Here is a 12,522-nt window from a genome sequence, read left to right on the forward strand (position 1 = left end):
ACTTGCTATTTTTCTTTCTTTCTTTCTCTCTTTTCTTTTCTTTCCTTTTTGGCTTTTGGTTTTTGGGTATTTTAAATAATACTCACCCTAATTCGGCGTGAAGTGTTATCTTACTGGAGTTTGATTACCATTTCCCTAATGACTAATAATGCTGAACAACTTTTCATGTGCATTTTGGCCATTCACATACCTTCTTTGGAGAACTGTCTGTTTAAATTCTTTGTCTATTTTTTATTGGGTTGTCTTTTTGCAATTGAGTTGTAAGAGTTCTTTATATATTCTGAATGTTAAACTTTTTTTTTTCAGATGCATTATTTTGTTTTCTCTTACTCTTTTTTTTTTTTCTTTAAAGACAGAGACTTGCTCTGTCACCCAGCTTAGAGGGCAGTGGTACAATCATAGCTCACAATAACCTTGGGCTCACTATAACTTTTGGGCTCAAGGGATCCTTCTGCCTCAGCCTTCTAAGTATCTAGGACTACAGGTGCACATCACCATGATTGGCTAATTTTTAAATCTTTTGTGGAGATGGGATCTTGCTATGTTGCCCAGGCTGGTCTTGAACTCTTGGCCTCAAGTGATCCTCCTATCTCAGTCACCCAAGGTGCTGGGATTACAGGCATGAGCCACTGAGCCCAGCCCATTTTCTCCTATTATACATGTTGTCTTTTCACCTTTTTCATAATGTCCTTTGATGTGCAAAAGTTTTTCATTTTGTCAAAGTGCAATTTATCTATTTTTATTGTTGTTGCCTGTGCTTTTGGTGTCATACCTAAGAATCTATTTCCAAATCCAAAGTCATGAAGGTTTCCCCCTATGTTTTTTTCTAAGAGCGTTATGGTTTTAACTCTTATACTTAGGTTATTAATCTATTTTGAGTTACTTTTTATATGTAGAGCGTGGTAGGAATCCAACTTCATTCTTTTGCATGTGGTTATCCAGTTGTCCCAGCATGATTTGTTGAAGAGACTATTCCTTTGCCATTGAATAAACTTGGCATCCTTGTCAAAAATCAATTGGCCATGGATGTGTGCATTTCTTTCTGGAGTCCCAATTCCAATTTATATTTCTATCCTTATGTTAGTATCACGTTTTGATTAATGTATTTTTGTAGTAAGTTTTGAAATCAAGAAGTATGAGTCCTCTGATTTTGTTCTCTCTCTCTCTCTCTCTCTCTCTTTTTGAGACAGGGTCTCACTCTGTCACCCAGACTGGAGTGTAATGATGCAATCATGGCTTACTGAGGCTTTGACCTCCTGGGCTCAAGCCTCAGCCTCCCGAATAGCTGAAACTACAGGCATGTGCCACCATGCCTGGCTAATTTTTTGATTTTTTTTTTTTTTTTTTTTTTTTTGGTAGAGATGAGGTCTCACCACATTGCCCAGGCTGGTCTTGAACTCCCAGGCTCACGCAATCCTCTACCTCAGACTCAAAGTACTGGGATTACAGGCATAAACCACCACTCCCAACTTTTTTTCTCAAGAATTATTTGGTTATTGTGGGAGGTGGGAGGGAGTCCCTTGCAATTGCATATAAATTGAATATCAGCTTTTCCCTTTCTGCAATAAAAGGCTGTTGGAATTTTGATAGACATTGCAGCAAATCTTTAGATTACTTTGAGTAGTGTTGCTATCTTAACAATACTGTCTTCCAATCTATGAACATGGGATTTTTTTTTCATTTAATTAGGTCTCCTTTAATTTCTTTCAGTAATATTTTATAGTTTTCGATATAGGTAGAACCTATTTTTTTTTTTTTTTTGAGACATCGTTTCACTCGTTACCCAGGCTGGAGTGCAATGGTGTGATCTCAGCTTACCGTGACCTCCACCTCTTGGGTTCAAGCAATTCTCCTGCCTCAGCCTCCCGAGTAGCTCGGATTTCAGACATGTGCCACCACGCCTGGCTAATTTTGTATTTTTAGTAGAGACAGGGTTTCTCCATGTTGGTCAGGCTGGTCTTGAACTCCCAACCTCAGGTGAGCTGCCTGCCTCAGTCTCCCAAAGTGCTGGGATTATAGGCGTGAGCCACTGCGCCTGGCTGGTAGAACCTATTTTAATTGACTTTAAAAAATTTTTCTGGAGATAGTTGTCGTTTTTCATATTTCTATTGACTATCTGATTTCATCTTCTATAGTTACTTGTTTGAATTCTTTGCCTTACTGCCTCTTGAGGTGGTACCTTTTCCTTATAAATTTGCCTTCCTAGTCTTTCTCCTTCAAGTCATTTATTGTTTCGTCATCTGTGGGTTTCATATATGTATTGAGAATATTTTCTCCCATTCTGTGACTTTCCATTTTTAACAATTGTCTTTTGAAGAGAAAAAGCATTAAATTTTGGTAAGTCCAACTTACTGTGTTTTTTGAGACCGCTTTAGAAATCTTTGCCAAATCCAAATTGCTAAGGTGTTCTTCTATTTTTCCTTCATGCAGTTTTATAGCTTTTGTTTTTACATTTGAGTAAAAAAAAAATGGTCTAGGACTCATTTCAAGTTAATTTTTATATGGTGTGGTAAGAGCTGAGGTTTATATTTTGCATTTGGCTATCCAATTGTTCCAGCATGATTTGTAGAGGAAAATATTTCTTTCCATCTGTTCACTTTGGTAACTTCATGCCATAGCTGAAAGGAAGGCACTAAGGTCACCCTCCCCCAAAGAGGTTGATGTCCAGCCTGACAACATTCCTGTAGACGTTATCTTAAATGCTCAAAGAGAAGTCCTAAGAACAGTTCCACTGAAATGGCACCAGTGTGCCCTACAGTGTCCTGATCAGCCTCTAGGAGGTAGAACCTGAGATGATGGGGTCAATTCCATTCTTTACAACTAGCTAAATAATTTTCGCTTCCTTAATTCATTCTTTTTCTCCCTTTCTCATTCACTCTATCCCTAACATTGCCCTCATTTTCCCCCAGGTGCTATGTGGCTGCACTGTGAACATCTGTACCATGGATAGTCAAGTGATCCCTTCGCCCTGCAATGATGGCATGAAAAGACTCCGTAAGGAAGAGCTTCTTTTCCCTAGGGTATGCACCCAGTGGGAAGAGCTCATTGTGGAGTTTAGTTTACTTCCAGACAGATTAACACTAAACATACAACAAAGCTGCTTATAAACAGTTATATACAGGTTTTTGTACGAACATTTTGGATAGAAATTTATCTTCTCTAAATATCTAGGAGTGAGATCACTGGATCATATGTTAAGTGTTTAACTTCATAAGAAACTGCCAAACAGTTCTCCAATGTGGCTGTACCGTTTTCACCAGCAATGTTTGCACATTCTAGGTGCTCTGCATCCTTGCTAGTGCTTAGTATTGTCAGCTTTTTAAAATTTATTTTATTTTTTGAGACAGGGTCTCCTTCTGTCACCCAGGCTGAAGTGCAGTGGCATGAACATGGATCACTGCAGCTTCAACCTCCTGGGCTTAAGCTGTCCTCCCACCTCAGCCTCCCAAAGTGCTAGGATTACAGGCATGAGCCACTGCACCTGGCCAGCTCTTTTTATTTTAGCTGCTCTAACAGATGGGTAGTGGTATTTCATTGTGGTTTTAATTTTTATTTCCCTAAAGCTAATGTTAAGGAGTTCGAGATCATCCTGGACAAATTAGCAAGATCTCTGTCTCTACTAAAATTTTTTTTTAATTTAAAATTATTCAAAAATCAACATTTTGTCTAAAAAAATTAATACAAAAAAAAGTTTGACAATAAAGGTGATGGAAATGACAAAGATATATAAGAAACTGAGCACAATTTGGGCCTTTGTGGCCAAGTCTAATTGCTAAGAGGATTCCTCCCAGTTCTAGAGATTCTTATTCATTATCTGATTACTCATAAAAGAACAGAAGTTTATTAAACATTGCTCTAATGGAGAAGTTCTCAAATATGTGTTTAGAATCGCCTGGAAACTAATGACAAATACTGGGACCCAGGCTCATTGAAGTAGACCAGCACTTGGACTTCTGTATTTTACCTGGTGAACCTGATACATACCCCAGCTTGAGAACCACTGGTCTAGTGCTTTTCCGTTGACATTGTTACAGGATCCTCATGGTGTCGCTTTGCCAGCTAGAAACCTCTGTGATCAGCAGCACCTCTGCTTGAGTTCTGCTTGCACCTGCTGGGCTTGTTCTGCTCACTCAGCCTGGCAGGCTGCACTTGGCTCATGCTACTGGCCTGGATCCCACACCTGCCAAGGGTGAGTCAGGTGTGGAGGACCAAGGGGTGTGTGAGTGAGTTAGCATGGGTTCTGGCTTCTTTGTACAGCCAGGCACACTGGCTGCTGTGGCAGGGTGGGCAGCTCCAAGCACTGGGACAGGCACCAGCTTCATGCGAGGCCGCAACTGGACCAGACATACCACAAGTGGCTTCCATTGTGGGCACCAGCATCTAGAAGAGGGGAGTCTGGTGGCATCCAAAAGCTCAGAGACACCAGCAAACACAAGGCCCCAAAGAGGGTGTTATAGTATGTCACAGCCCTGGCTCAGGGAGCCCTGAGTTCTGGACTCCCAGAAGGGCCACAGCTCTTCTCGCCTCGTTGCCCACAGCATGGCGAGTGGGGGGTGGGGGGGTGTGTTTTGGAGGTCATGTTTCAACTATTTGAGTTACAGCTCTTTCAGTCCTGCCACCACACTCTGGCCCACAGCTCTGGGCTTGCCTGGCCCCATTGCTGCTTCCTGTCGCATAGGGCGGCTGCCTGGCACCAGTGGAGGATGTGATGGCTACAGTGTTGCAGCCCCTTTAGCTCCCACCATAGCTCAGGGAGCCAGCCAGGGAAGTGTTACAACTCCTTTCTCTCCTGCCATTTGGTGGGTCCTGTATTCTTGTCCCACATCCAGGAAGAATGAGGTTGCATGGGCAACTGGAGAGTGATCAAGGCAGAGAAGAGCTTTACTGAGAGACTGAACAGCTCTCAGCAGAGAGGAGACCCAAACTGGGTAGCTCCTATCCACAGGCAGGTATTCCTAACGAGTGTAGAAGAGACCCAAAGTGGGTAACTCCTATTCACAAGCAGGTAATCCTGATGAGTCTCTGAGTCTGGCTGAGTCTGGGGTTTTTATGTGCTCAGTAGGGAGGAAATACATGCTGATTGGTCCATGGAAAAGGCATCATCCAAATGGCCAAAAGGCATCAAGGAAGTTCTCACTCTGGGTCATGAACTCTACCTGGAGCTGGCAGTAGGGCCCCAGGTTTCAGGGCATCCCTGGCTTGATGATGGGGTTTCATCAGGGACCTGCCTCTTCCCACCTAGGAATCTGTCTCTGTCTCCTGCCACCATCAACATTCCATTTGCAGTGCCCAGGCTGTCTGCACCAAGGGGCACCTGCAGGCCTGTGTCAAACCTCATTCAGCACCCCAGCCTTGCTCCCATGCTCACTGGTGCCCAAAGTCTGAAGCGGACCAAGGCAGCAGAGGGCTGGTGCCTCAGTACTGCCCCAAGCACACACAGACACACCTGGCTGGGTTGTGACAGTGCCTGGGCTTGGCCACAACTTTGTTCCACACCAAAGTGGGTGCTGGGGATGTGGAGAGGCCAGGGAGTGGGAGAAGGCACTTCTGAGCTTGTAGGGGAAGGGGGCTTCCTGGTCTTCTGAGAGTATTGGGATTTCTGAGTCTGGAGCCATAGCTGGGCAGCTGTAGCCACACCCAGGAGTTGGTGGGCTCCTACCCACCAACTCGGTAGAGAACAGGGACTCCCACGGGGATCACCCATTCCTGGCTCCCATAGGCTCCAAGGAGTGCACAGCCCTGGCCACACCTCCCCCACTACAGCTAGCGTACTTGCAATGGCCACTCCATATGGGCTGCCACTGCCATCAGCATGACTATTAACATGACCATTCACTCACTCAACAGTCATTTATTGAGCAACTATTATGTGCCAGCTCTTTGTTACTACTAAGAGTACAGTAGTAAACACTCAGGCAAAGTCCATGCCCTAATGGAGCTTACATTCTAATATGCAAATCAATAATACACTGACTGAGTCTCTCCTTGTATTTCCCAGTTCCAAGTCTCCAAGGAGAAAAACTGATTGGTATAGCTAATCACTACCATCCACTTGTGACAGGTAGAACCTTTTCTGAAGGCCACCTCATTCAGTGTGGGTGTTGACTGCCTGTATGTCAGTGTTCCCCTCCAGTCCAGTCAGCTGTGATTGAGAGCGCATGGCACATAACATGGTCTCTCATGCGGTCTCATGTGCTTTGTTCCCTCAGCAAAACACACTAAGTTAGGAGACCCCCAGTGTCTGCCCTATCCAATGTGATTCTTATTCAAATATGGTAGGAGCCAAACTTTCTCATGGCTTTCTGAAGGCAAAAAGATAAAGCTGCACTAGCCAATACCAAGTTGAGGATCACTAATCTGAAAATCCAAAATCCAAAATGCTCCATTTCAAAACTTTTTGAACACTGATATGATATTCAAAGGAAATGCTCATTGGAGCACTTTGGATTTTAGATTTTTGGATTAGAGATTCTCAACCAGTAATGTTCCAAAATCCAAAATCCAAAATACTTCTGGTCCCAAGCATTTCAGATAAGGGATATTCAATGCGTATGATAAAAATGAACCCTCCATCATGAACCACTTACTTACAAGAACTCAGAATTGGCCAGGTGGCGTGGCTCACACCTGTAATCCCAACACTTTGGGAGGCTGAGGTGGGCAGATTGCTTGAGGCCAGGAGTTTGAGACCAGCCTGGCCAACACAGCAAAAACTCATCTCTAATAAATATACAAAAATTATCTGGGCATGGCAATGCATGCCTGTAATCCCGGCTTCTTAGGAGGCTGAGACACCAGAATCGCTTGAACCCAGGAGGTGGAGGTTGCAGCAAGTTAAAATTGCGCCACCGCATTCCATCCTGGGTGACAGAGTGAGACTCTGTCAAAAGGAAGGAAGAAAGGAAGGAAGGAGGGAGGGAGGGAGGGAGGGAGGGAAGGGAGGGAGGGAGGGAGAGAGGGAGGGAAAAGGAAGGAGGGAGAAGGGAAGGGAAAGGGGAAGAGGAAGGGGAAGGGGAAGGGAAAGGGAGGGAAAGAAAGGAAGAATTCAGAATTAATGAAACTCAGAATACATTGAGTGTTAGATGCTTCTTCCAGAAAAATAGATTGCTTCTGGTTTGATTTTTCAGCCTGTAGACATTTGCTTTTGCTGGACTTCACTTTCCTGCTGTTTCTGATGTTTCAAAATACCAACCTGCCCATAGCAGATTCTTACTCCAGTTGAGGCTGATTTGACACTAATCTCCCATGTGTTCCCTCCATCATGTTGTATTATTTATATTAGCTTTGGCACCTTCCTTGAGATTTTATTCTTTGCCTTTGGTTGGAGCGTATTCCCCAACTAAAAGAGGAAGACAACTGGCACCAGGAAAAGTGGGGCAACTGTTCTCACATTTTTTCAGTCCCAAACCAGGTGGGCCCTGTACATCACACCCCACCAACTGCCACTAAATAAATAACACAGGTTTTTACCATCACCCTGGGGATTAGGGAAAAAAAGAAAAAATAACACAGATTTTGATGAGACACAAACAGTAGCCACAGAGGTAACTTATTAACTGATTCTGAAAAAGAAAAGCCTTTAAAGCTATTCATAAAACACAGTCAATCCAAATCAACAAACAGTACTACCATGTTCCCAACACTCAACCAGGAACTGGGGATCTAAAGATGAAAACACATGATTGGCTGGGTGCGGTGGCTCACACCTATAATTCCAGCACTTTGGGAGGCTGAGATGGGAGGATCATGTGAGCCCAGGAGTTCGAGACAAGCCTGGGCAGCAGAGTGAGACCTCATCTCTGCAAAAAATGAAAAAGTTAGCCAGGTGTGGTAGCGCTTGCCTATAGTCTTAGCTACTCAGGAGGCTGAGGCAGGATGATCGTTTGAGCTCAGGAGGTGGAGGCTGCAGCAAGCTATGATCATACCACTGCACTCCAGCCTGGGAGAGTGAGACCCATAGAAAGAATGGAGAGAGAGAGAGAGAGAAAGGAAGGAAGGAAAGAAAGAGAAAGAAGAGAAGAGCAGAGAGGAGAAGAGAAGAAGGAAGGAAGGAAGGAGAAAGGAAGGAAGGAGAGAGGGAGGGAGGGAGGGTAGAAGGAAAGAAGGAAGGAGAAAAAAGAAAGAGAAAAGCAAGCAAGCAAGAAAGGAAGGAATGAAGGAAGGAAGAAAGGGAGAAAGAAGAAAAGAAAAAAGAAAACCATATGATCCTTGCTCTCAATGAATGGACCATAAATAGTGGAAGACAGGCCTGTGATGGTGATGATGATGTTATAGAAATGACGGAACTAAGTGTTCCACGAACTCAAGGCAAGGAGAGAGTCACTCTGACCTTAAGGATAAATAACTAATATTTGAGATGGGCCTTAAAGGATTAGAATTTTTTCAAAGTCAGGATTTTTGTAAGTGGAAAATGTAAGGAAGGGCATTCCAGAAGTAGGGAATAGCATGAATAAAATCAAGAAGGTAGGAAAGTAAATGACTTGTGTGGAGAATAGCAAGCAACCAACCACTCATGAAGCTGAAACATACAGTACAGCTCTCAGGAAGGGCTGGACTTGCCCACGGACCACCAATGATCCACAGCCTGGCTTCTACAAGCCGTGGCTGGCATCGGACACACGGGAGACGACTGGTCCAAAAATTTTGACCACTGAACATGGCAACAGCTTATGAAACTATCATGAAGACGGTTATAATTGCCAAGCAGAATGAGAACATTATAATTAGATCTAGTTCTTTTATTTATTCTCTTGAATTAAATTTATTAATTTGTTGAATTAGCTGCTAGGCACTGTGGTAAATATCAAGAACACAGAGCCGACTCCACTGCAGACCCTGTCCTTGAGGAGCCTAATAACTGGAGATCTCTTTTATGTATTTATGTATTTATTAGGCTTTCTAAAAGCCTGCTATTCACTTATTGATAGCAAAGAAAATTATTTTTAAATTTTAAATAATCTTTTCTTATTACAAAAGCAGTTCATGAGCATCATAGTATATGGAACCAGCCCAAAATAAAACATCTGTCCCACCCAGAGATCACCATTGTAACCCCTGGTTCATCTTCTCCTCCCACATCTTCATATACATACATACATAATAATCTGTATTTTGAGGACATGTTTTGCATATTGTCTAAGATGCATCCTGTCTTGTAATCAGCTTTTTAAAAGACAATAGGCCGGGCGCGGTGGCTCACGCCTATAATCCTAGCACTTTGGGAGGCCGAGGCGGGTGGATCACGAGGTCAAGAGATCGAGACCATCCTGGTCAACATGGTGAAACCCCGTCTCTACTGAAAATACAAAAAAATTAGCTGGGCATGGTGGCGCGTGCCTGTAATCCCAGCTACTCAGGAGGCTGAGGCAGGAGAATTGCTTGAACCCAGGAGGCGGAGGTTGCAGTGAGCCGAGAACGCGCCACTGCACTCCAGCCTGGGTAACAAGAGCGAAACTCCGTCTCAAAAAAAAAAAAATAAATAAATAATTTCCACGTTTCTATATGAATACTTCTCTTCTAATACTCAGCACATATTCAAATTTCTCCAAATGAGCCAAAAATGTCCTTTACGCCTATTTTTCCAAGTTGGCCCCCAACTCAAGCCCTTGCACTGTGTCTCTTGGTTATGTTCTTCGTGTTCCTTTTAATCCGGCATAGACACTTTCATAGGATTCTGACTCGATAAAGAGAACTGGCCAGCTGTCCGGAAGGAAGGCCCACCTCCTGTATTTGCCTGGTTCCCTGTAGTGTCATTTTACTTGCTCCTCAATTCCCCTGACTTCCTGTAAATATCAAACTAAAGATGCCATAGAGGCAAGTTAACCATCTTGAGCTAGAATACCTCATGGGTGGCAGCATGTACTTTACATTGCTCACTTCGGAATCCACATCACACCGTTAGTCCAACTGACCACAAGGCAACTGGGGGTTTCAGAGGGAGCACACGTCAGGGGCAAAAGCAGCAACGGAATCCGACAACGGACTAATCCTGAATGCGACCTGCCTACCTGAAGGAGGTGGGACGGGGAACCGAGCAGCAGCAGGTAGTGGAACGCCAGGGAAATCCAACCGTGCTTTCCACGCTGGCATCGCTCTGACTGTGACCAATACTCTAATCTTATTCTCACAACTAGGGAGGGAGAGGAAAACAAAAACAAACAAGAAAGTTGGTAGGTGACTCTGTGAGACCGCTGTTTTATAAAGGGAACGTTTCCTTTTATAAAATTTAGATGAGCAGATGCGGTATGCAGTCCACAGAGGGCCACTGTTCCCCTCAGCTGTACTCTGGGGAAAAACCCGGAGAACAAGAGTGCTGAGTTCGCTCCTGTTCATGAGCACCCCTTTCCTTGCTTCTGGCCACCAGGGGGAGCTGCAACCAAGTAACTTCTTTCGGGCGAGCGGGAACGCGTCTGCATAAATCTGGTCCAATCCAGGGCCCCGTAGCAAGGCGCCAAAGCTGAGGGAAGCGCATTTCTGTTCTCTCGCGAGCACGGCAAGGCGCCTCCTCGTCCTCCCCCGGCCCTCCCTCTCCGCCCTCCCGGCCCGCGTGCGCTGGGGCCACTCCCGGTGGCTCGCGGCAGGTGGCGCTGTCTGCGGCGTCGCAGCTGCCAGGGCTGCCGCGGAGACCATCTCCCGGCTGGCTGTGCGGCCCGGCTCTCCGGCGGCAGCTAGTGCCACGTCCCAAGTGCTACGCGGAGGAGCAGAGCGGACGGTGCGCAGGGGGCGGGAGCAGAGCGGAGCCCGGCTTGGCCACACCGATCGCCCGCCGCCATGGGCTCCTCGCAGAGCGTCGAGATCCCAGGCGGGGGCACCGAAGGCTACCACGTCCTGCGGGTAAGGGCTTCGACGGCGGCCCGGGACCTGTGGGCTGGAGGCGGGGCCGGCGGTGGGGAGGCGGAGGCCCCCTTGGGCTCCTTCACGGGCAGCCAGGCCCAACCTCGAGAAGGAGCGGCGGCCGCCGGCGCTGCTTTGGCAGAGGCTGGTGCCGGAGGCCGCTTGCAACCCGCCTCCGCAGAGCGCTCTGGGCCTGGGGTCCGCGGCTGTGGGAGGACCGGCTGGAGCGACTCGGCCGGGGGGCGGCCCTCGGAAGGGGGGACATCCTTGCCTTCCTTCCGCACGGCCTTCTTTCCCTTCCACCCCCTCGTTTTTAGCTTCCAAAGTTAGGAAGGGCGCGGGGGCAACCTCTCCAAAGAGGTGACTGTAAAGGCAGCCTTTGCGCTTTCCTAGGAGAGGGATCCTGACGCGCAGTCCGGAGGCGGGGCCTGCGGCGGCAGGTGTTAACTGACCTCGGCGCCGGCGAAGTGGCCGGAAAGGTCAGCGAGGCAGGGGATGGAAAACGAAATGGGCTCGAAGTAGGTTCGACGGACTTAAAACAGACTTGATTTTGACAAGACTTTTCCTCTCCTGTGCCACTCCTGACCCTCCCAACTCTCCTCCTCCAAGATTTCCTGGAGTGGGAACTTCCGTTCTGTTCCGACTGCTGAGGGTGTGGTGCAGATTGAGGTTTAGGTCCCTAGTGGTGAAGAGGTAGTGCAGAGGAGTGTTTAAAAAAAAAAATCCGAGTATATAAAGGAAAGCAACCCTAGCTTAGCTGCCAGCAGCACACAGAGAAACATAGTATCTGAAAAGACGTTAGCTAAGCCCCTACCTGTGAACGGCCTGGGCCTGCGTGGTACAAAGCAGGTGGTCTTTTCCTCATGGAACCCGGTGCCTTTAGAAGTAGCACTGATGGTCGTGTGCTGTGACACCTGTGTGAGTGTTAACATGATGAACTGTCAACAGAGTGTCCCCAGCGTGTAGCGCCATTTAGGGGTGTAATAGAGTGTCACTCAATATTAGCTCCTCACAGGCAAGAACGTTTTCTCTGAAAATAGAGTGCATTTCCTGGTGCTACCTTCATTTCCTACCCTGGGTCCCATGTTTTACCTGAGACAACATTCTTAAATTGTCCAGCTGCTGGGTGATAAGGCTGAGACAGATATCTTTCTCATCTTCAGGATTATCCTGTCTATTGCCTTTCCATTACACTAAAAATCCCTCCTCTAGCCATACTCTTGGTAGGAAAGAGTGATTTTTGTATTTTTCCAAAAGGAAAAGGGAGCCTATAAATAAACCGTATTTTCTTTCTATCCCCTTCAGCTAACCAAACCCCCAAGTGCCACACTAAGAGAGGAATTGGAAGGAGAATTGTCAGTTCCCAGATGTGAGGTGAAAGCTGTGCTTTTCTTTCTGTTATCTGGTCTGATTTTGAGTTCTCTACCCTGGAGTGTTACCCAGTATTACCACCTGTTTCTCACAGTGGCTGATTGTGGTCATGAATCCTTGGGGATTCGTGATATTTTTATAATACATGCACTCAGGGAAACTCAGTAAAACACATTAGTGTTAATAAGCAAAAAAAAAAAAAAAAAAAAAAATCTGGAGTGTTTGAAAGAAAGCCATACACATCAAAAGGATTCCAACTTAATGACTTCATTCCGACATAAAACAAGTTTGTATTTTCTTTATGTGAGTGCACTCAAG

General features: G+C 45.9%; 1 protein-coding gene across 3 annotated transcripts in view; it reads left to right on the forward strand.

Moving 5' to 3' along the window:
• The first annotated feature begins 10,682 nt into the window (after window positions 1–10,682).
• The window catches only part of GORASP2 (golgi reassembly stacking protein 2), a 32,517-nt gene continuing 30,677 nt past the window's right edge, over window positions 10,683–12,522 (forward strand). Inside the window, exon 1 of one of the 3 annotated variants that reach the window (XM_012468543.3) lies at window positions 10,683–10,833. In XM_012468543.3, coding sequence (XP_012323966.1) covers window positions 10,771–10,833 — 63 coding nt within the window. In that variant the 5' untranslated portion in view covers window positions 10,683–10,770. Of the gene's footprint in view, window positions 10,834–11,333; window positions 11,352–12,190; window positions 12,208–12,522 lie in introns of those variants that run through there. The other 2 variants (XM_012468545.3, XM_064373370.1) reach the window with 2 other exon arrangements.

The sequence above is a fragment of the Aotus nancymaae genome, unplaced genomic scaffold (assembly GCF_030222135.1).
Source record: "Aotus nancymaae isolate 86718 unplaced genomic scaffold, 86718_ANA_hifiasm-v0.15.2.pri h1tg000008l, whole genome shotgun sequence".
NCBI classification, from domain to species: domain Eukaryota; kingdom Metazoa; phylum Chordata; class Mammalia; order Primates; family Aotidae; genus Aotus; species Aotus nancymaae.